At 40.3% G+C, this 23,608-nt stretch overlaps 4 protein-coding genes across 6 annotated transcripts; 2 read left to right on the forward strand and 2 right to left on the reverse strand.

The window, feature by feature from the left end:
- Positions 1 to 1,366: 1,366 nt before the first annotated feature.
- si:ch73-345f18.3 lies at positions 1,367 to 2,767 on the reverse strand. The gene is made up of 4 exons (XM_042011501.1): positions 2,677 to 2,767; positions 2,320 to 2,401; positions 1,997 to 2,218; positions 1,367 to 1,899 (listed from the first exon to the last, which is right to left on the reverse strand). Exons 1-4 carry the CDS (start codon positions 2,728 to 2,730, stop codon positions 1,502 to 1,504), a joined length of 756 nt encoding a protein of 251 aa, XP_041867435.1. The 5' UTR covers positions 2,731 to 2,767; the 3' UTR covers positions 1,367 to 1,501.
- Positions 2,768 to 3,233: 466 nt separating this feature from the next.
- klhl7 (kelch-like family member 7) lies at positions 3,234 to 9,475 on the forward strand. The gene is made up of 12 exons (XM_042011500.1): positions 3,234 to 3,678; positions 4,172 to 4,274; positions 5,128 to 5,221; positions 5,337 to 5,461; positions 5,543 to 5,718; positions 5,947 to 6,121; positions 6,897 to 7,039; positions 7,152 to 7,392; positions 7,563 to 7,764; positions 8,284 to 8,381; positions 8,486 to 8,669; positions 9,015 to 9,475. The coding sequence occupies exons 1-12, from the start codon at positions 3,550 to 3,552 to the stop codon at positions 9,181 to 9,183; spliced, it is 1,839 nt and encodes a 612-aa protein (XP_041867434.1). The 5' UTR covers positions 3,234 to 3,549; the 3' UTR covers positions 9,184 to 9,475.
- Positions 9,476 to 9,676: 201 nt separating this feature from the next.
- Positions 9,677 to 14,547, reverse strand: aste1b (asteroid homolog 1b). 3 transcript variants are annotated; one of them, XR_006013400.1, is made up of 8 exons: positions 14,435 to 14,547; positions 13,499 to 13,749; positions 12,494 to 12,760; positions 11,433 to 12,364; positions 11,104 to 11,335; positions 10,823 to 11,015; positions 10,279 to 10,524; positions 9,945 to 10,078 (listed from the first exon to the last, which is right to left on the reverse strand). XR_006013400.1 is itself a non-coding variant. In XM_042011498.1 (7 exons), exons 2-7 carry the CDS (start codon positions 13,734 to 13,736, stop codon positions 9,781 to 9,783), a joined length of 2,160 nt encoding a protein of 719 aa, XP_041867432.1. In that variant the 5' UTR covers positions 13,737 to 13,749; positions 14,435 to 14,547; the 3' UTR covers positions 9,677 to 9,780. The 3 variants fall into 3 exon arrangements, 2 of the variants coding, with proteins under 2 accessions (XP_041867432.1, XP_041867433.1); XM_042011498.1 differs by lacking the exon at positions 10,279 to 10,524 and having other exon boundaries at positions 9,677 to 10,078; XM_042011499.1 differs by lacking the exons at positions 10,279 to 10,524; positions 14,435 to 14,547 and adding an exon at positions 14,069 to 14,088 and having other exon boundaries at positions 9,677 to 10,078.
- Positions 14,329 to 22,446, forward strand: LOC121656476 (SWI/SNF complex subunit SMARCC1-like). The gene is made up of 28 exons (XM_042011496.1): positions 14,329 to 14,584; positions 14,899 to 15,018; positions 15,261 to 15,346; positions 15,453 to 15,534; positions 15,625 to 15,717; positions 15,873 to 15,942; positions 16,024 to 16,093; positions 16,354 to 16,429; positions 16,798 to 16,923; positions 17,145 to 17,224; positions 17,305 to 17,411; positions 17,511 to 17,570; positions 17,690 to 17,718; positions 17,795 to 17,910; positions 17,998 to 18,069; positions 18,148 to 18,261; positions 18,341 to 18,494; positions 18,596 to 18,706; positions 19,736 to 19,795; positions 19,898 to 20,156; positions 20,263 to 20,334; positions 20,417 to 20,457; positions 20,545 to 20,650; positions 20,728 to 20,870; positions 21,299 to 21,433; positions 21,600 to 21,732; positions 21,919 to 22,005; positions 22,106 to 22,446. The coding sequence occupies exons 1-28, from the start codon at positions 14,408 to 14,410 to the stop codon at positions 22,171 to 22,173; spliced, it is 2,847 nt and encodes a 948-aa protein (XP_041867430.1). The 5' UTR covers positions 14,329 to 14,407; the 3' UTR covers positions 22,174 to 22,446.
- Positions 22,447 to 23,608: the final 1,162 nt, after the last annotated feature.

Consider the following 23,608-nt stretch of genomic DNA (forward strand, 5'->3'; position numbering starts at 1 on the left):
AAATTGCAACAAACAAAAACATCATTGAGAAATTATTTTAAAAATGATCAAATTGACAGGTAAAACTCATGAAAAGATGTGACAAAATTACTATCGAGATGCAAATCAAGATCCATATCACAGATTAGATTCAAAATAGCAACACCCCCCCCCCAATACACACACACACACACACACAAAAACATGCCGGTAAATGACCACAAAGAGATAAAATGGCTGAAACTACATTATTAAGTGTTCTGATACAAAATAGTGAAACAAAAAAAAATTAATAAAAAATATCTAACATAAAGAGAAGTCAAATGAACAAAGAGAGACACACAGTTAAGGACACAAGATGATCTCAAGATGCAAAATAGCTACAAAGTGACTTTATACAGAAACAGACCACCATGGCATTGTTTGTTGTTTCATATCTCTAGTAATCTGGGTGCTAAGATTAATCAACAAAAAATGAATACACAGGGAGTGAATCACTGTTTTGTTTATAAAAATGTTTTATAAAGGGGCTGGGGTTCAGCTTGTAAAGTGGTTGTCTTCCAACTGGAAGGTCAGCAGTTCAATGCCCAGTGTTTCTGTGTATCTATGTGTCCTAAGGCAAGACACTAAGCCCCACATTGAAGTAAAAATGCTTATCAGAGTGTGAATGTAGAGGAGAAAATGCTGCATACTGTATGTAGAGTACATAAGAAGGGGTGCTTATAAGAGGTGCTGTATAAATTAATCAGAAACACATGTAAATACTTTGTAGAACCTGGGCAGGATTAAAATGGAACTAAATAAGTGATACATTTACATTTAAATAGGAGATAACTGATATAACTGCAAGCATTTGTTATCTTGTGATAAAGAAAACACGACACAGGCTTGCAGAGGCAGCATAGATAGATAGAGAGAGAGAGAGAGAGAGAGAGAGAGAGAGAGAGAGAGAGAGAGAGAGAGAGAGAGAGAGAGAGAGAGAGAGAGAGAGAGAGAGAGAGAGAACCCCATGTATGCGTGGGTTCTCTCTGGGTACTCCGGCTTCCTCCCACCGTCCACAGACATGCATGTTAGTTTAATTGATGTCCCTAAATTCTCCTTAGGAGTGAGTGTGTGTGTGTGAATGGTTGTTTGCCCCCTATGTGTTGGCCCTGCAATGGACTGGTGAACTGCCCAGGATGTACCCTGCCTCTCACCTGTTAATGCTGGGATAGGCTCCAGCTTACCCACGACCCTTAATGGACTAAGCCACATATGTCAAACTGGTCCAGCAAAGGGCCGTGTGGCTGCAGGTTTTTGTTCCAACCAAGCAGCAGCACACCAGATTTGACTGATTCAATCAACTGATCTCAGTCTTCAGACAGCTGATTGGTCAAACTGTGTGCTCTTGGCTGGCTGGAACAAAAACCTGCAGCCACACGGCCCTTTGCTGGACCAGTTTGACATGCCTGGACTAAGCGGTTCAGAAAATGAATGAATGATGATTTATATATATATATACACCATTAAAAAGGCATATGGACTACAGATGAGCCCCTGCTATCTCTGCAGCCTCTGTGAGAATTTTCCCAGCCTGTTGCCTGTATCCCTGTGATAACTCCTTGGCTCTCTTTACTTCCCTTATATTCTCCTGCAGGTTCTCATTCAGTCTCCCTTGTTCTTGGTAAGTTTCTGCTGCCTCTTTTACTTGCTCAACCATTTGATCCTGGCTACGGAGCAGCCAGCCAATAAGTTCTTGAAGTGTGGCACCCTTTGAGATGGTGGCCTTAGCGCTTTCAGAAATGCCTTTAACTTCATTCTCAGCCAGCCGCAGATTTGGAGGCAGTGGTTTCTCCTCCTTCTCACCCTCTAAATCTACAGGAACAAAACTGAGGGAGAAGTCGTAGCCCTTCATCTTGAGAGAAACCCTGTATGTGGCTTCTGAAGGCACAGAGAGGGAGACAAACCATAGCAGACATAAATAAAAAAAGACAGCATGTACTGTCACTATGTTTGTGTTGAAAAGTTTGTGACTCACTCTGCTCTTCTCTGATCTTCCTCACACATGCAGCAAAAGCCAGGTTATCAATGCTGGTACTGTCAAAGCTCTGTTGCAGGTTTCTGATGTGTCGGAACATGGCTTCATAGCGTTCTTGTTGCTCATTAAAGGTCTCTGCCATGTCAATAAACCTACGATCCAACTCAGGCACATTCACTCTTCTCATTGCCAGCCTTCCTATCCGTTTCACAGTATTTGCATCTGAGCATCATGCAAAAGGAAAATACAGACAAATAAAAAAATATGAGGCCAAAACTTATCACACACTTCAGTACAGGTGTGAAATACAGAGACTGGCTTACCACTGTGTGCTGGTCGAGCTTTCCTAGCTGATTCAGCTCCATTTACCTGAGATGGTGCTGTGGGGTGCAAGAGAGGCTGCCTCTGAAACAAAAACAAAAAAAAATTTAAATCATTCTTTTTGTTGGCAATTAATAGATACAAAGCACCAAATTTAGTTTTGTTGTACCATCAATAAAAAGAAATCATTACGCTATTTCTAAACCAACAGGGATCAAGTTGACCTTGCCATTTTTAAAATCAACTTAAGCTTGTAGAAATAATTAAAAAGAAACAAGAAAATTCAAGAAAACGTACTAAAACGAAGCCGTAACTCGTAAGAGGCCACTAATATTGAGAGGAAACTTGGCAAATCATACCTCGTTCCCAGAGGAATCGCCCGAGAAGCAGCAACAGCAGAGAAAACGCAGCATTGTTATCTTTTTGTTGGTTTTCAGGTCAATTATTCCTGACAAAACAGGTCCGCATTCCTCGTGACGTCAGCGTCATGCGACTTTAGGAAAAAAAATCTTCCTGTTATGTAATTACAGGTGTGAAGAAGCAGGTGTACCTACAGGTGAAATGTGGATCAAATGGCTGGTCTCGTTAAAAATGCATACAATGATACGGTTAAAATTGAAATAAAGGTTTATTTAATACAAACCAAACAAAGAAACCCTGTTTATTTCTTGAATTTTATCGAATAGAAAAAGTGCGCACTTCGCTTTACGCAGGGGGAGAGCTTATAGAAAGCTTTAGTGGAGATGGGGAAATCGTCTTTCATGTGTCAAGTATTTTTAGTCTAGAGTTTATACGGGAAAAAAAAGTCCTCACACAACTGTTATGTTCCAGCATTTTGGTTTTAACTGGTGGCGCCGTGTTCACACAAGGGGGCAGCAATGTGCAATAGCTGCAACATATCTGCCAGACCGAAGAAGAAGGCGAGCGCGTCTGGAACTGTAGAAGAAGAAGAATGGACTGTGATCAATTGAACTATAGCTTACACCATACCCTCAGCTAATTCATATGTTATTTCTAAAACTTATTACAAGCTGGGATTTCTCTGCAAGCTTCAAAGAGACATTGCCATCAAGTTGTTTACATTTTAATTCCTAAAATCACAAGAAGTTGCTTATTGCTGGCAGGGCAACTGATAGTAGCTAAACAACAAAGAGACCAGAGGCGCACACTGCTGGCAGTGGTGCTAAAAGTATTGTTTTATTTAATTAAGCAGACAGTAAAATCAGCTTGATATGACGGGAATGGCCTCATCAGAGAAAGCTACAAGCTCCAAGAAGAAAAGCGAAAGAAAATGTGCCACAAAAGAGGAGTACAGGCAGCTGTCCAGCATCATGGGAGTCATGAACAACCTGAGAAAACAGGTGTGTTTATTTGTTTGAGACAGAATACGAAACAAGATAATTGCATGACGGTATCTGGTTTGGCATTAGGCATGGGTTTGTGCCGCTGTCCTCAGACCTAATGGTGTGTGTGCTTTTGATGTATCTTGATCAGGAGATGTGGAAAAATTGGCTTTCAGGCAAAAATGTCTCTGGACGCTGACTTGAATAATAAAAAGAAGTTTATTACAAAAGTTCAGACATCAAAACAGATTTCTGCAGCAAAATCTGGAGGTCCCAAAACCAGAACGAAGACCTAAAGACTTGATGTGTCCTTCTGTCTTATATAGGGTTTAAACAAAGAAAATTCCTCAGTCCTGTGTCCTCCAATCATAGAGTTTGCCTATAGGATGCTCATTTGCATGGAATGCATGTTCTTGTGTCAATCCAGTCTGTGGGACAGAGAACCTTATATGGTAAAGACTTAAGTGTGTACCATACAAATGCTATGCTTAGATACCTCACTTTTCTTCAGGGTACACTCTGTGATGTGACCCTTGTGGTTCAGGGGAAACACTTACCTGCCCACAGAATAGTGTTGGCTGCGGCCAGCCACGTCTTCAGCCTGATGTTCACCAGTAAGTGCCACATGTCACGCACAAACACAGAAAAACTCAAAATGGAGTTGAGTTTATATAATGAGACCTTGGGGTCCAACATCTGAATTAAAATATCAATTTTAAGGATAGGACTGTTGCTGACAGGTTAAGTGAATAACACTTGTCATGTTACAATGCAATGTTCAGCTTTGAAATGTTGGATGAAGGAGTTCATGGAAATCTCTTCAAAATTTACCCACCTAACCATTATCATGGACCATTACCTGGACCAAAACAGTGGGTTTTATTCTGTCGATGATAATATGACCAAAAAGCAGGTCACAAATGATCAGGTTTTGCACATATTCTGGTGATGAGTCACTTTTAAACTCAAACATAATGCATTCACTTTTTCCAAAGATGTAATTAACTATGGACATGAATATGAGTGAAGTGAGAACACCATTCCTTGGAACTAGTTTTGTCCCCTTACAGTTGGTTTTGTTCCCATTTCCTAGTTTCTTTGCCACTAATGGCTGATTAATTCATCATTCTGGATGTTCCAGATGTATGGAATAAAGTTGGAACTTATATTGTTGGAAATCTGTTCTATTTAATGATAAAAAAGTTGATTCTACACATATACAAGAAACGGATAAATGACCTGATGTTTAATTATTTGAATTCACTGACAAAGATGCTGCACTTGTTTTGCATTAAAATAATTTTATTATAGCCTAATAAATATACCACAAATATGTGGTTGTACATATTTAAATGTACAGTTCTACCCTAGACACAGCAAAAGATTCTGTTATATGAAAATGTTAACTGTTTCTATTCTAGTACATCTGTTTTCTTTTGTCATCTTCTTTTTTTCTCTTATTTCCAGCCAGAATGATGGAGTCTATGTCCCACGAGGTGGAGCTCAGGAGTGCTGAGCCTGAAATTATTGAATTGTTGATTGAATTTATTTACACTGCACGGTAATAATATTCTGACAGATTTTAAGATTCATATATATAACTGGCTTTCTGCTGAGCATGGGGCATGTTTTTTATTCTCATTTCACTGTGTGTACTCTGTGTGTTTGCATGCCAGAATCTCTGTGAACAGTAGTAATGTTCAATCACTGCTGGATGCAGCCAACCAATACCAGATAGAGCCAGTGAAGAAGATGTGTGTGGAATTCCTTAAAGGACAGATTGATGCAACAAACTGTTTGGGTAACAGTAGAAATGTAAATCCAAGTTGTAATAATTATGTAATTTTGCATCATCACTGACCCATATTCTGTCCTCCTGTAGGTATCTCAACCCTTGCAGACTGTATGGACTGTCCAGAGCTGAAGGCAGCAGCTGAGGACTTTTTCCAGCTTCATTTCACAGAAGTCTACAAACTGGATGAATTCCTACAACTGGATGTTGCACAACTCACATACCTGCTGCACCAGGACAAACTCACTGTTCGTGCTGAGGCTCAGGTACACTTCCTTTGATTGTAGCTGCTTTTGTTTGTTCTGTTATTTTAAAAGAAAAATGAAATAGACAGTAGTTCTGAGGATGCCACTTACATTATTTGCATGTACTTCTTTTAAAAATTTAAATTAAAAATGGTTTTCATGTCAGGACAAAACTGAGTGATACTTTTAGCTAATAAAATGTTGTCCCTGTCTATTATTTACATGTGTAATTGTTGCATTTCTGCTCAGATTTATGATGCCGCAGTACGCTGGCTGAAGTACGATGTGTGTAACAGAAACCAGTACATGGTGGAAGTGCTGGGGTGTGTTCGCTTTCCTCTGGTGTCTAAAACTTTCCTCTCCAAGACTGTACAAGCTGAGCCCCTCATCCAGGACAATCCACAGTGCCTCAAAATGGTCATCAGTGAGTAAAAGCAAAGAAAAGTACCTGGTTTAAAAGTATTCAACATGGACAATAATGTCATGTTAGTTATAAACATCTTTCATGTGCAGCCTCAAAAATACATGGTGCAAATATTGATTGATGCCATTTAGTAAATTTTACTTTGACCAAACATTTTTGGTTGCTATCAAAAAGCTTGTGTCATGAATCAGGTTATATTTGACCACTTTTTGGTGTGTGTGTTAGTTTTGTTGCAAAGATCTAATTTGTAACCACAGTCCACATATTTTCAATGTGGGTTGAGGACTTGGTGCAAGTCCAGATAAAAAAGTGTAGCACATGGTGGAAACCCAGAGCATAATACTACCACCACTGTACTTGTTCATAGTTTATTACTACTTGTTGGTCAATCCAAGGTAGCTATCAAATAAATTATTTAATGTTGGCAGCAAGAATCTACCATCTGCAGCCTTTCTAAGAAAACCCCAAATATTTAAAAACTCGTGCCATATTCTTGGTATTCATATATTGTAGTACAGTGGTTCTTGAAGTCAAATTCTAATTCATTAATTATTATAATAAATGTACAAAAATGTTTCTTGATCATATGAAGAGACAAAGAATGACAATTATAGTATAAGAAATATTCAACAGTTTCAATGCACTATTACTGTAGTAAGAAGGTTAAATTACACTAAATTAGTCCAAGACTATATTTTGTTTTGGGTGTTTACCTTATAATAATTAGCTGTGTTGATATAAACAATCCAAATAAAAACAACTGGTTTTGTCTAAGGTGGGATGCGTTACCACCTGCTGTCGCTGGAGGACCGAGAAGACCTGGGAGAGAGCAGCCGGCCACGACGCAAGAAGCACGACTACCGCATCGCTTTGTTTGGAGGTTCTCAGCCTCAGTCCTGCCGCTACTTCAACCCAAAGGTACCAGGCTGCACATGCTGACAAATCAAGATGTTAGACAAACATTGGAGCGAAGTTCTGTCCAGTAAACTCTGTTATCGTTTTAATTAACCGGTTAGTATTTTCCCTGCAGGACTCCACCTGGGCGGACATTCGTTGTCCCTTTGAGAAGCGGCGGGATGCTACTGCCGTCTTCTGGGATAATGTGGTCTACATCTTGGGGGGCTCACAGCTCTTCCCCATCAAGCGCATGGACTGCTATAATGTGCTGAAGGACAGCTGGTACTCCAAGCTGGGTCCACCCACACCTCGCGACAGCCTGGCTGCCTGCGCGTCTCAGGGGAAGATCTACACATCTGGAGGGTCAGAAGTAGGTGAGCAAGGGGAAGTGGGAGAAAAGAAACTCAAAGTGTGGGGTTGTTTATGTGTGTTTACTGAAAAGGTTGCAGGGAGTAAAGTTCCAGCATTGGATGTTGATTCTTTAAAGGAATAATTGCCACCGACATCTTACTGCAATTTCTCACCAAGAACTGTGTATGTACAGGCAGCTCGGCCTTGGACCTATTTGAATGTTACGACACGAGGACCGAGTCATGGCTGGTCAAAACCAGCATGCTGATGGCCCGCTGCAGTCATGGCTCAGTGGAGGCCAATGGGCTCATTTACGTTTGTGGAGGAACAGTGGGCAACAATATTTCTGGAAGGATCCTCAACAACTGCGAGGTCTTTGACCCCAACACACAACAGTAGGTCACATAATCATGTTCAGATGTTCAGAAAGTGTGTTGAATACATTTAAACGCTTAGTTTTTTTTTTTTACAGGTAATCCTAGTTATTGCATGCTGTGTGGGATCAGAAGTTTACACACTTTGTACTTGGTAGCATTGCCTTTTGAATTATATTACTTGGCTCAAACATTTCAGGTGTCCTTCCACCTGAAATCAAAATTTAGTCTGGCTTTTAACGGAGCGGCGGCCCCTTCCTTACTGAGTTGTGTCAATTTAAACATGTAAAACTACCACAGAAACGTTTGTGTTTGCCTCCGCTGCAAGCTTCACAAGACTTTTTGTTTTTGGATCAATCTACATTTAAAGACAGCTTAATGTATCTTAGAGTGTTAGAGATGTTAAATTCCAGTTCTTGAGGGCCACTGTCCTGTTTTAGATGTTTTCCTATTATAGGTATAGGTATTTCCACCAGGAAGTACCCAATAGTTAGCTTTAATCAGTATCTATTTCTGTAACATCCTTAGTCTCTCTTTCAGATGGAGGGAGCTGTGTGGGATGAAGGAGGCCAGGAAGAACCATGGGCTGGTGGTTGTTAACAACCGGATCTATGCTGTTGGAGGACAGGGGCCACTAGGTAATAAAACTTATCAGTGATCAAGAATGAGTCAAAGTTTAATGAGCTTAGCAGTCACAGCATAAAAAGAAAGCAGTTAAAAGCATGATTTGTGCTTTTTCTAGGTGGACTTGATTCAGTGGAATATTACGACATTGCCAGTAATGAGTGGCGTGCTGCTTCCCCAATGCCATGGAGGGGAGTGACAGTAAAGTGTGCTGCTGTCGGTGATGTTATCTATGTGCTGGCAGGGTTCCAAGGGGTTGGGCGGCTCGGGCATGTCCTGGAGTACCACACTGAAACTGACAGGTTGGGGTATTAACTAGCAGTTACCGACATAAAACAACTACTGAAGTCTCATCACTGATGTATAGCCATGAAATCATGAAAACTTGGCACACATTGGTTTTGTTTAGTCAATAAAAATCACTCTGATTTTGTAGCTCTGGCTTATTTTTATTTAAAAACATTTTTTTTTTTTTTTTGCTTACATTTTTTTGGTCTTCTAGTAGAATATCAGCAATTAAATGTTAAAACAGTCACATACCTTCAAATAATTTGTGTTGCAATTCAAATGATGTTGAACTCTGTCACTGAGAGCAGCTTGTTTTAAATGCTGAACCTGCTCCTCATCACGTTTTCTTTTGCTGTCAGGTGGGTGACGTGCAGCAAAGTACGAGCATTTCCTGTCTCCAGCTGCCTGATCTGCGTGGTTGACACATGCGGGGTCAACGAAGACGAAGACATGGAACTCATAGACTTCCATCAACACACTGCACCCACCGCTTCTCCATCTGCCTCAACCTCCTCATCATCCTCATAGGAAAGGAGGCAGATTCAGCATATTTAGATATTTGCTACATTTTTTGTTGTGATGTTTGTGTACAGTTGTTTTACCATCACATTAATGCAAATAAGGCATAATACTGTATGTGTGAGTGGTATGCCTTTGAAGGATGTGTAAACAGTTTATTTTCAACTATATGTTATTACAAGTTTAAAAAAAAGTTTTGAATGTAATTATTTGAAAATACATTTGATTTACATTTTCCATTTAGGATTACCAATAATTTCAATAAGGCAATAAAATTATGAGTTCATAAAATTCGTGTAAAATATGACGAGCGTGACTACATTCAGTGTTTTGGCATATATGACTTTTAAAAGACTGATAAGTGTATTTATTTTATAGAAATGCTTAGAAACCTGCTAAAATGTTCTAGTGAGTCTTCATGTGAGAAAAGATGGCAGCATAATTTGGATATAAACTCAGCGGAAAGTTAAATTAGTGCAATAATCAGCAGTGAACTTTAAAAAAAAAAGCATTATTCCCCACTAAATTACAGCATTCCCTGAGCATCCCAGAGTTTTGGACCCTTGCAACTGTTTTATGTTTGCTCATTTTTCCTCTGCCTCGCTATTAATCATCATACTCTTCGTCACTCATCAGGAGAGCAAACTTGTTGTTCATCTCCTCTGTATCTCTAACTCCACCCTGAGCTCCTCTTCCACCTCCACCTCTTCCTTTCCTTCCTCGCCCTCTGCCTCTCTTCTTCTTCCCCGAGGAAGGATTTCCTTTGAAGCTGCAGTCCTTCACAGCATCCAGGAGACAGGAGTAGAGTTGTGCAGATAAGGATCCCCAAGGTAGCAGGGACTCAGCAGCCTGGCCTCCTTTAAGGAGCCTGAGGAGGCCGTGTACCAAGGTACCACTGAACAACCTGAGATGGAAAAAGAAGTTAAAAAAAATAATAAAAATCACCTAATTTAACAAAAAGAATAACAATTATGTTAAAAAAATATTTTTTAGAGCAATCTAGTCCAATGCAAACAATATCCTGGTTACTCCCTGAAGGGAATTCATGCTTTTAGTGTCTACTTGCACAAACTCATCTGAAGACAAGGACAGTCCCATACATACCAGCGTTTTGGGTCAGTTGTGCTGATAATTCCCACACATGAGCATGTAACTGGTATAAATTACATTGTTGATTGTAGTGGTTTGGAAACACTGATTCCTCCATAATATCACTTTATTGTGCCTCATGTTCATCTGCTTCTCGTCTTCAGTGTTTATTATGTTGCTTTCCCAAATGGAAAGTGACTTGTGGACTTGTGCAGTCCATGAAGTTACATATATTTTAGGTCAGTTGCTCTTTAAGGGATTCTACAATTATTAAGGAAAAATCTGTCAGTTCCAGGTTTTAGTTCCTCTATCTTCAAGATATGAGTGAAAAATACAAAAAGCTCAATATATTGGCTGTCATCCTAGTTATGGTAATCCTAAAAGTTTGAATAGCTACAGCTTATAAGAATGAAACTTCCCACTAGCAAGTAAAAACTGAAAAAGCCTTTTGGATGAGAGGTTGTCCTCAAGAGCTAAGAAAAGAAGTCCATCTGTCTTGTATTCAAGCATTCAGGACTGCATAAAAATGACTGTTTACTTAATTTCCACTATGTCTTACCATGAGAGATTGGGCTGAGGCAGTGGCATCAGCAACAGCTGATTGAGACACAGTGCACTCCAGAGGCAAGACTGCCACTGGCTAATACTGTGAGCCACCCCGATGTCCAGTCCTTTTCTCTCCCCTGGTCTCACTCTCTTTCGATCCAGTGCTGCACACACATTTCGCTCTGCAGCCCAGTTCGGCAGTGGTGCTAGAAAGGGATTTTTGTTAGGAGTGAATCAATGTTTGATGTGTTTTTTTTTCATGTATGTAAACTTAGGTGAGCCATCTCCACTAACCAGGATGTTGGCGTTGGGTAGCTCCAGGTTGGTTGTTCAAGGACAGTTCCCCATAAACCATGCCAAGCACCAAAGCCTGCAGAAGGGGCTGTGAGGGTGTAGGTACGGCTTCTCGCAACCAGAATTGTGTCACTGCTACAGCCAGATGCAGGTGGTAAGGAGTGGAGTGCAGAGTGGACTCCCTCACCCCCAAGACCTCTAACAAGACACCAAGTCGAGCTGCCACAGGAGCCTGAATTACATTTACAGTAGAAAACAAAATGAACCAATTGGACAATTTCTTAAAAACTATATACAAAAACATACTATTGAGAAAAAATAATGTTTACTTGACTGAGCCCATCCAGATGTATATGGTTCCTAAGGGAATGTGCCTCCACTTGGTTTTTCTTTAAATTCAGGTCCAAACGGTCATACTCCTCAACAAAAACTGAAGTGTTAAAGCCCTGCGCATGCACTGAAGCTACACCAGCTGCTGCAGTCATATTGTGACCTCTGCCCCCATTCCCCCTTCCTCCTCGCCCTCTCCCACCTCTAATTTCTGGTCCTCGTGTGCCTCCATCTCTGCCTTGAGATGCATCTTGAACTTTCTGCAGTAATATGCCATATACAGCCTGGCGTATGGCTCTGGAACTGCAATGGCTGCTGGCTAGCTTACTGTTCTCCACTTGTGGGATGAGAATAACCCTCTTCATCACCAAAGCATCAACAACTAAGGGAGCCAACTGTCCCTGTGCTGCAGCCATTGACAGGTACTCTGGCAGCTGAGCCAGGCAAGATGTCTTTCCGCCTAGAGCTCCGCTACCTCCAGAGAACCAGCGAGCCAGAGAGCTTTGTGCGTTGATGTGGTACTCCTGCATAGCTGCCCACAGCTGTGAGCTGAGCCCAGTCTTCTGTCCTTTCCTGCCCCTCCCACGCTCGTCACCCATGAGCCTGCTCACTTCATCCAGGGCCTCCGCCACACTTGGAAACGAGGACAGCCAAATTAGGAGGCTCTCAATACGGGAAGTGGGTGCTCTGCCTCTACCACCACCTCTTCCTGATGCAGACACATCTATCAGAGCAAGGAGGGTTTCAGACTCTCTTGGAGCACCGTAGTCATTACCAGCTAGGACAGCACACAACGGTAGCAAGTCACGGTTCATGCCCCCAAACCAGCGACACAAATTATTAGTGGTGTAGAGCCGAGCTGAGATGTAGCGGTGAGAGGCTTTTCCGTTAAGATTGTTCCACTGAAAAAAACGAAGTGGCAAATAACCACCTAAAATGAGAAAAAAAAACAAGATGTTAAACAACTCCAAAGTAAAAACACTATATTTTACAGTCATTGCATATAACTATTTGAATCCTGAATTCAGTATAAAGAAAATAGAAATTTTACTACCCACACCTGGAAGGTCAAAGATGTAAAAATCACTGTCATTGGTCAGCACTGGGCATTTCCACTGGTATGCCAAACATGCAATTTCCCAGTCAGCCTCAGCTGGACACTGAACCAGTGGGATTCCTCTCTGCATGAGGACCTGAATGAAGACATCTCTTGCGAGGATTGGGAGGACAGAGCCATTACGGCCATGAGATATATTGTCTGCGTCCCTTATCTTGGACTGCAGACGCTGCCGCAGTGTGGGAAACTTCTTGTCACTGGGGTCCATCCCTTTTAATTATCAAAATAAAGAAGAAATTTAATGTGTGTTGGCATTACAACTGCAAAGACCTATTAAATAACACTTTGTACATTAATTCTATGTAATCTAGTTTTACTTTATGTAATTAAATCATGAAAGAGCCGTATACATTGAGCAAAACATCCTACTATATACTGTTCAAATGTTGAAAAGGGGGAATAAATAGTTAAACAAAACATACTATTTTGAGGAAGGGACTCAGTTTTAGTCTTGCACAGTTTAAAATGAAACATTGGCATGAAAAGAATGTAAAGTTCTATCCATATACAGTATAAGACCATATATAAGTGACGTTTATTCAAAGAGTGATAAATCCATGTTTTTCAATTAAATAACAAAAATATCACAGTAACAGACCTTTAGGACATATTCTCATTTTTATAATTATTCTATCACTTTTATGAAAAAATACTTTTTATGTTGTAGTAGGTAGTTTTCTCTCTCTCTTTTTCTTTTAAATGGCAACACTGACTGAAGCTGGGGAGAAATATTTCGTTTCAGCTTGTGTATTCTCGATGCGTGGCGACAATAAAGTCTTAAAAAATCTTGAACATGTGATGAAAACTGCAAAACTAAGCCAGCCAAAACAAATATGTGACTGTGGTTGAGCAGTTGTTAATTAATTTAAATTGAACTGTGTATGGGCCATTAAACACATAATTGGCGATAAACATATATTGAAAGTAAGGGTCATTAAGCCACCTTACCTCCATCCAGCACCACATACGGCTGGATGTTACAGGCTGCCAAAGCAGAGAGGAACTGGCTGAGAAGGCAAGAAAAAGCATCGTAGTCTCCTCCATGTTGCTGGTCCAACCCGTGGTTGAAGTAAAGGCGGAAGTACAGACTGCAACCATCAATAACCAGGCGACTGTCCCTGAACTTTACATCTTGGAGGAAGTTTCTGTTCCCCTCCACATATGTTGTCAGACCATGCACACCCATGACCTGTCAGGCGCTGCAAGACATGGAGTTAAAAAAAAAAATCAATGAAGTTTCCACCCACAGTGGTGCTCAACCATGTCAGGCAATTTGCGCGCGTGGGTGGGTGTGTATGATAGCCAATCAAAGAGCGACCGACACTTAATGTAATGTTATCAACTTGGGTGATCGGTCACACGGGAGTTTGTTGATCTTTCTCTTTGAATATTTTTCAGCAAATGATGTTGCAGTTAGAATTACAGCTATTAAACGATTAATATTAGTTGATAAGTATACTAAAAAGTATAAAAATAATTCAGATAATTTTAAAAGTGCGTAAAAATATATAAACTGACCAATGTCACTGCATATTTGTTTTGTAGTGTGCAATTATTTCCGTATCACAATATTCATTTTCAAAATCAAGGCTCTGGATGTGCACTAATATGCATATTCTATTGTAAATATCAGGATAATTGTTTTATTTTAATCATGCAAACGTTAACAAAACACACACATCAATCAAATAATATAAGTCTTTGGCAGTGAACGACAGCTGGACACTAAATAACAGCAAACTCTTATGTTGAATCGCGGCAGTCACGTTGCATCTCGCGATACAAAGCGAGAACGCAAGCGCTAGCGACCGCGCTAGCCAGTTTTGTTTTCTCTGTTTGAAATTAGGCAGGTTTATAATGGCCACAATGTCCGGAGGAACAAACCTCGGGATTCCCGGGACAAGCCAAGCTAGCTCCGGGATATTTGCGCATAGGAAAAAGGACAGCAGCCCGTCTGCTATGTTCTGGGAGAGTCCGGATACTTTAGCACAGCTGGAGGTGGTCCGACAGTGGATCGGGAAGCACTACAAAAAGGTAGGTAACAGAGGAAGCTAGATGAACCGCTAGCCGCCCCCCCCGTTAGCAAGTCCGTTGGCTCACACTGTAAACAAATCTCTCACGCTGGATAAAGCTACACTGACTACTTAGATTTGTGTGGTAAAAATTGAGAGCTGTGTCGAGTTAATGTACAGAAAAACGACAAAATTGTGTGCTAGTGTAACTCAAAATATAATTTAATAAATACAGCTGCTAGTGGCTTAAGTTGCATGTAACAAGTAACGCTTTACATTGTAACAAACATCTATGGGTAAAAGTTCTCATATTCCTTTCAAAATTTGCCTTGTCAGCATGTGCTGGTGGATGCTCCATCTTGTCAGGCTCTTGCTGCCCTCACCCAGCAGCTTCTCCAGTTCCAAGAGGATGCCTTTGGTAGACAAGCTACCAACCCTGCACACACAAAACTGCCCGTAAGTCAGTCTTTTACTGTTTGATTTCGTCTTTATTGTTCTAACAGTTAATTAAAAAAAAAAAAACGTGGTAGAATTACTTTGTTCTTTGGTCACTGCAAGCTCACGGTTTAAGTTGGTTGAGATGGTTCCTAGTTTTTTGTTTCTTTTAAAGAGGTTAAGATGACTTTATTGTTTTATTAGATAGTGAAATCATGCTCAATGAAAGAAACTGCAGTGTTGATTTCCGCATTTCTCTACAGGCCCATTGCTTCTTGGATTTGCGACCAGGAGGAGGACTATGCCACATTCTCGGCACTGCTTACAAGTTCAAGGTTGAACAGGGCTGGTGGGTAACAAGTATCCTATGCCTCTGCTATTTAATATCCCCCACAAGCCTGTGCTTCATTTGTTTGAATAAGCATCTCTTTGTTCCCCTTTAAACCCTCACACAGGCGGAGGTTTGACTTTCAGAATCAGTCAAGAACTGAAAGGAATGTGGAGATGTTTGGTGTGATTGAAAAGGCTCTAATTCAGGTATTAAAGATAAAGATAAAAACAGACAAACATTGCCAAATCAAGAACTCATTGGATTGTTTTTTTTCTTGAATTATTTTGCATCAACAGAACAACTGCCTGTCTCTGCCTGTAATATATCTGGACCCTACTGTGGACCAGGAGCTGGCCAGAAGACTGACTGGTATCATCATCAAACACCAGGTAAAATGCTGCGAAAGACAGAAATGAGGGGATGGACATTTTGTCATATTAATTAAAGAACTTATGTTTCCAGTTTTGAGAATATACAGTAAAGATATCTCAGCAAAGTGTCATCCAATATCACAGCTACTCAGTAAAAGTTTGTGCCTTCATAGGGATCTGTCACAGAGGACAGGACAATCTCCAGTCATCATATCTACGGATCCCATGTTTCCACAGAAGAGGGTCCGTTAAAGTCTTTTTATGTTTGTATTTGCTGATTCTGTTACACAATAATAAATTGTTTTTGTATACGTCTATTCTCAGATGAGTGGATGCGTCCCGTCATGCGAAAAGACAAACAAGTCTTGGTACATTGGGGTATGCACCCTGACAGGTAAAGAACAAACACACATTTTCAACCAGCAAAAAACTGCAGTTGTTCAGCCAATTTTGGTTTGCAGCAAAACCCAAATGCCACTTGGATGTGAGAAGAAGTTCTTATTGCATTGCTGTGATGAGAGGGCCTGCACCAAACCTATGAAAATAAACATCTTTCCTTAGTGAAGTGTGAAACTGGTGCAGGGTGGCTGGATGAAATGTGGCATGTGGAACTTGAAGTACTTGACCACGACTTCTCTTTTCTCTCTTTAACAGTTATGACAGTTGGGTGTCCTCAAGTGATGTTGAGGGAGAAGTTGAAGAGCTGCCACACACAGAAAGGCCATGGAGGGTTAGTATGGCAGCACACTAAAAGGAAAAAAAGATCTCATCGCATTTCCTCTTCATCATACCCTAAATATTACTTTTAATAGCACATTTACTATGTTCTAATCTTAGTTACTTGCTCAGAGTAGCGAGCACAGACAAAGTTTAAGAACAGAACCAGACCACAGAATTTATAGATAATGGAGGATTTTTTTATGTTAAGTGCCAGAAAAACATCTAGATGGCATATGCAAGCCTACAGTAGTCTTTCTGCATTTGGTGATGTGGTGTGTATTCTTTTTATTTTTTGACAGTGACTGATTTCCACCATTGTGAGAAACTCGTAAATATTAACTTCGTGTCTTTGTGTGTGTATATCTATGTGTGCTGCAGGTTCATGCTGGTTGGGTTTTAGATACAGATGTCTTCAATGAATGGATGAATGAGGAGGACTATTGTGTAAATGAGAGGAACTTACCAGTCATCCTCCGTCAGCGTATTCACCTCCAAGAGGACCAGGTTTGTGAAAAGCTGTTGCCTGTAGTGCGTATGAAAGCAAAAAAGATTCTGCATTATTAAAAAAGCAATAAGTTAATTTAATTATTTTCTTTTTTAAGTTGCTTTTTTCAGTGTTATACAGAGTTTTCTGTTTTTAGATGCAAAGTTGCACATGTTCTTTTTGTCAAAACATTAACTTCTTTTTGAGCTTTTCCTCCATTAATGTCAACTCTTTGTTATAGGAATCAAAGTCTACTCCATACAAAAAAAGAAGACACTCGCCGTCTCCTACTTCTGAAAGCAGGAAGAAAGGAAAAAAGGGGTAACGCAAAACTTTTACCACCAATCGGGATTTTACTTTTGGTGTGGCATCACAGTTAATATACATGTGTGTTCAAACAGAAGAAGGCGTGGGCAACAAGAAGAAGAGCCAGAAGAGGACCTGACCAAAGATATGGAGGACCCTACACCTGTTCCTAACATGGAGGAGGTCGTACTACCCAAAAATGGTAGAACACAAAGACAGCATCCATACCCGACTGAAAATGTTTACTTATATGTACATTTTTCCACAAAAGTATTTTTTACTATTCACCTTATCTTTACAGTGAACCTGAAGAAAGACAGTGAGAATACTCCAGTTAAAGGAGGGATCATGGCTGACCTAGGTAAGCTTTCATATCCTGTGGTAAATGTTTAAAGATCAGTTTTAAACTCTATTTAACAAGCAGAGGTTTATTTGTTTCACAGTACACATCTTGACTTTACATTCTTGCTTCTCTTTCAGATGAACAGGAAGATGATTTTCCAGGAAGGGTAAATATGATGCTACTTTTTTCAGTTTCTATGTTTTCTACTACTTACTAATGTTATTGTGTATATGTGTGTCCAGGAAGATGAGGAGGGAAGAGGAGAGATGCCACGCCTATCAGAGGGAGAGGACAGCATCACAGAACAAACCCATCATATAATTATACCAAGCTACACGTCTTGGTTTAATTACAACAGGTAAACATTTTTATTCCAGTGTGAACTTATGTAGTTTATTCATCATAATTTAAGCTAAGATATCCACTCAATTCAAATTTTACCCAGCATTCACTCGATAGAGAAACGTGCACTGCCTGAATTCTTCAATGGAAAAAACAAATCAAAATCTCCTGAAATGTGAGTACTCCTCATGCTCATTGCTGTGTTCTTATATGGTGAAGAGTGCATCAGTGTGATCCTCCCTTTCTGTTGCAGCTACCTGGCATATCGTAACTTCATGATCGACACGTATCGGCTTAACCCCCAGGAATACCTGAGCTCAACGTCCTGTAGACGCAACCTCACCGGAGACGTCTGCGCTCTCATTAGGTACAGTTTGGTGTGCAAGTGTCTGCCATGCCTTGTCTGAGTGGAGTTCATATGGGGAAATGTTGTCTTCTGTGTCCAGGGTCCATGCATTTTTGGAGCAATGGGGTTTGATCAACTACCAAGTGGATGCAGAGAGCAGACCCCTCCCTATGGGACCTCCTCCCACCCCTCATTTCAATGTACTGGCTGACACACCATCTGGGCTGGCCCCCCTACAGCACAAACCCCTTCAGGTTTGTGTTGTCACGCAAAGCTCACAGACTAGTCTAACTTAGAAAAAAGAAACGTGTGTGCATTATCTGATAAATCCTGCTGTTGCTGTTTTCTCTTGCAGGTGTCGGCCTCACAACACATGTTATATTTTCCGGAGCGGAGCAGAGAGAAACCTTCAGACTGCCAGAACTTTGGGCTGCGCAGTGACATCTACACAAGGAAACATCCAAAGGTCTCACCTGATAACAGGGCAAAAATAATGAAGATAACATTTGTTTTTCACAATTATGGTTAATATAAATGTTTACTTTGTTTTAAAATGTGATGTTTGGGCTTTTGAGGCTCTTTATTACAATGATCATTAAGATTTGGGAATCATAGTTTTTATTATGTAGTTGTTTTTATCAGGTGCTCTACAGTAACTGAACAAATAAACCATATTTTGATTATTAAATTATTATGGAATATTTCTAAACAATGATTGACTTCATGCAGCTGTTTCACTGAGAGCTCTTTTAATCACATGTTATGGCTTTTTAATTGCAAAGATTAACTTGTTCTGCCAAATTCTATGAGAGATGTTGACTATCAGAGAAGAACGTAGACCCAGATTTCAGCTTTCAGCAGATTTAGGATTCATTACATTCAGCATAAACAGGAAAATGACAGAATGGATTCAGCTTTAATTTCTCCACCATATTTAAGGTCTGTTGCTATGTTGCATCTCAGCCTTCCTCAGAGCTCTTGTGCCTCACTAGGGACTTCCAGATGTGAAAATCCTTGATAGTAAAATGTTGGCCCTGAGCAGCAACTTACCCTAGACAAAACACCTTTTACTCCTTTTGACCTACTGTCTCTATTTAGACTTATAACAGGGAGGTCAACAGAAAAAAAAAGGGGAACATTTCTGTCTGCCTGATATGTTAATTTTATTACAGTTTCACAGCAACAGCTTCAGATGAAACCACTGGAACATGTAACCTTTTGTCTGCTCAATAGATGAAGACATATTGAGGGAGTAGCACTTCTAAAAGACTAATCTTATTAAAGAGCTGTAATTTTTCAACCCTTCCTCCAGCTTGAATGGCCACAATGATTTTATCACTGTTATCTGAGACAATGTCCAAATACTTACAAAACTAACTGTATGTGTTTATATTTCATATTTACTATGAACATGTTCATATTTTTTTGTATTTAGTAAATTGTGACAACTTTTATTAATGTAAAACTTGAACTGTTTTGATGACACCTTTCTCAGACTAAAGGAGCAAATGCTGGAAGAGAATGGACAGAGCAAGAAACACTCTTATTATTGGAGGTAAAACCATCACTTTATAGATAATAAGAGCTCTTTTACACAATCCCTTAAAATTTGTAGCCTGTTCTTAATCCTGCTTATTCCTCTCTTTATCTCTCTCAGGCCTTAGAGGTCTACAGAGATGACTGGAACAAAGTATCAGAGCATGTGGGCTCCAGAACACAGGATGAATGTATCCTTCACTTCCTTCGTCTGCCAATAGAGGACCCTTACCTGGAGGACTCATCGGCCTCTCTGGGCCCACTAGCGTATCAGCCTGTGCCTTTCAGCCAATCAGAGAACCCGGTTATGAGCACTGTGGCCTTCCTGGCATCTGTGGTGGATCCACGTGTGGCATCGGCTGCCGCTAAGGCCGCACTGGGTGAGAGTCCAGAGGATGGAAGTTTAATTTTTATGTTGTCTAGATGAAGAGATAGCTGTGATGCAACATCTCACACATACAGCTCACTGTTTGTCTTTGTCTTTAGAGGAATTCTCCAAAGTGCAGGAAGAATCGGTAGATAAAGTCTCCGACTCATCCAGCCAGTCAGAAAAAACAGGCAAGAATGAATAAATATACACGAAACTAAGTAAAACTCAGCCTTTTGTTGCTTGTTTCATTAATTTCTTCCTGTCTTACAGATGTGTTGGACACAGAAAAATTAGACTTCAACCCCCATCAGGTAGCGTACCATTTAGAAATGAGTTTGTGTTGAAATTTTGTGATTTACACTGAGTATTTTTTATGTGTTTATGTGGATGTGTTTCAGGTCCCAGTGAGGGTGGATGGGGTTAAGATGGAACCTGGCATTTCAAATGAAGAAGATCGAGTCAAAAGAGAACATTCAGACAATATACTTGCTGAGGAAAGAGATGGTGAGTGTGTGTTTGCATAGTCTTGTATAAATGCACTGCATGTGAGCACAACTGATTATATGATTTGTGTGTTCTAGGAAGGGGAGATGATGATGAGAGCATAGGCCGAAGGGAGGGGGATGGAGATGACGGGGGGAGAGGGATGGAGCAGGAACTGGTAGAAGGCGGCGTTGCCACGGCAGCAGCAGCTGCTCTGGCTTCAGCTGCTACAAAAGCCAAAGTAAGACTCACCCTCACACTTATACATAAAAATGTCCAATCACATGAGGCAAGAAATGTTTGTTAGTTTCAGTAAATAATAATTTGTGTTATGCTTCAGATCACCTAGCAACCAAAACAGACAAGCACAAGCGTGGAGATTACGTGGGCTCTGTATTTTTACATAAAATAGGCAGAATAGAGAAAAATCTTTATGATTAGAGACTTGTATAAATATTGAATATTATGGCAGTGATTGACAAGGCTTCCAACCAGAAGCAGGAGTTGGAAGTTTAAGGGACACACGGGAAGTTCATCTTTCACCATGGCCCATTATTAAAAGTAAATTTTTGAGCTGCACTAAAGTTAAATGGGGTCTCTTTCTTCCCGAGTGTTTTCCTTTTTTATCTTCACGGAATGTCTTTTTTTTTTTCTCAAAACCTCTTGTAGCACTTAGCAGCAGTGGAAGAGAGGAAGATCAAGTCCCTGGTGGCTCTGCTGGTAGAGACGCAGATGAAAAAGTTGGAAATCAAGCTCCGACACTTTGAAGAGCTGGAGACCATCATGGATCGAGAAAAGGAGGCTGTGAGTGAACATGTTGTAATCCAGCTGCTTTCCTTATTGCTCATTTAATGTGACCTGAAATTCCTGCTTCTTTTAGGGACTTTTGCAGAGTTTTTTTAAAGCAACACTCACAGCTGTAGCTGTTAGTAATGATACTTATTCCTAAGTGAATGTGTACATCTTTCAGTTGGAACAGCAGCGACAACAGCTCTTATCAGAAAGACAGACTTTCCACTCTGAGCAGCTGAAGCAGGTGGAGATGAAGGTCCGCCAGCAGAGGGAGCAGCAGGGGCAGCCTGGTTACACAATGCAGCATTCAGGTCTGCACACACAAATATTAACGTACCCTGAGAGGTCAACCACAGTCAGTTAATTATTTGATTTATTTGACACATAACCTCACAGTGCAGTGTATTCCCTTTTTACCCAGCTCTTAGTTTAAATATCATTGTTTGATCCTCTGCATGTGTAGCTCTGATATTACATGTTAGTCATGTCTTCTTCAGGCCAGTCCATGCCTAACAGGATGATGCCTGGTGGAGGAAACACCCAAACCATGGCCGCTCGGCACCCTGGAGCTCCCAATGGCATGTGTGAGTATCTTTAACCATTACCACAGATTTAATTCACTGTTAGTATGTTGGTTTGAGTCTGTACGTGTACTGACTTGAGTTTGTGACTGTCCCTCTTCAGATCCATCCTCACAGCCTGATGGGATAGTACCAGCTCAAACCGGTCCTGCATCTTCCAGTCACAGCTGAACAGACCAGGAAACAAGATAAAAAAAAAAGCAGCCTGCTTTCAGCCAGGACAAAAGCCCTGCTGAATTTGTTCAGAAACAACTACTTAAAACTGAAGCCTGTCACGTTTTAGCAACCACGTTTTAGACTGAAAACTTCACAAACATATAAACACGGTTAATGTTTATTTGGTCAACAGCTCAGTTTGAATTTTCTCTGTGAATTATTTGTGATCTCATGTCAAGATTTGAAAAATCTTAGCTTGACTCATTAAAGTTTTTTATACTAAACTGACCTTTGTTTCTGTTTATTTTTTAGCTGTTTGTGAATGTACTGTTATTATTTTTGGGGAACATAAATTTGCCAGGTTACGTTATATGAAGCCTTTTAGTTAAGGACAAACAGAAAATGCCGATTACATCAGACAGTGTAAAGATCTCCTTCCAGAGATTACTGTATTCCTGGATCTGGATAATGTCAAAACAAACAAATAGATGCACTACCAATTACACAGACAGGGCCAAAATTATACCATCTACACATCAGAGAATCATTTGCACAATATGAAACCTAGTCATTTACCTAATGCTCTTATTCAAACAATACATGAGGGACATCGGAAGAAACCCTGGTTTACACACTAGGGGCTAACTCTAAGGTGATAAGGGGTTCTCGGCAGAAATCAGTCTTTCAAAAAGACATGACATCCCCTGCTCTGACTGCTCATCCCACCACTGTTGGAGCAGAAATGTGAACAATCTGGATAAAAATGACTTTATATGGGAATGGCGATGCCAGACACTGCCTGATGTCATGGAATGGAAACAAATTCATCAAGTATTTTAGGGATGTGTTTAAAACTTTATTGACATGAACATTGATATAGTAAATGCACATATATTTAGCTCTTTCATTATATTTGATTTTGAACTGACAAAACTTACATAATGAAATAATCACAAATTAATTTCCAGGCTCTTAAGCTTTATTACTTTAGAAAAAGAAACTGAGATAAAGCTAGTCTACCGAGCATGAAATTAAGCCTAATCCATCCATCCTTCCATTTTCTATACCGGTTAGTCCAATACAGGGTTAAGGGGATGCTGCAGCCTATCCCAGCAACTAGCAGACCAGAGGCAGGGTTCACCCTGGACGGGTTGTCAGTTTTTCACAGGTGAAGTCTAATCATGAAGCAAAATAAGACTGTTGCAAAGCAACCACCTACTTTCTGTAAATAATGTAACAAATGGATCAGGTCAGTCTGGTTTGAAAGCATCAAAGAAGCTGTTGACTGACTGATAAGAAACATTCTCATGTGAATGTTTGGTAAATGTCTCTGAGATCAAGCGCCACATATTTCTGCTCACTGTAAAATCTTGTCTGCTTGGTTTGTGTATGAACATTGAGGCAGTTGGTCCTTTATGTGTGTGCAATGTCAAATCTTGGTAGTATTTGT

Source organism: Melanotaenia boesemani, chromosome 17 (genome assembly GCF_017639745.1).
Source record: "Melanotaenia boesemani isolate fMelBoe1 chromosome 17, fMelBoe1.pri, whole genome shotgun sequence".
In the NCBI taxonomy this organism is placed as follows: domain Eukaryota; kingdom Metazoa; phylum Chordata; class Actinopteri; order Atheriniformes; family Melanotaeniidae; genus Melanotaenia; species Melanotaenia boesemani.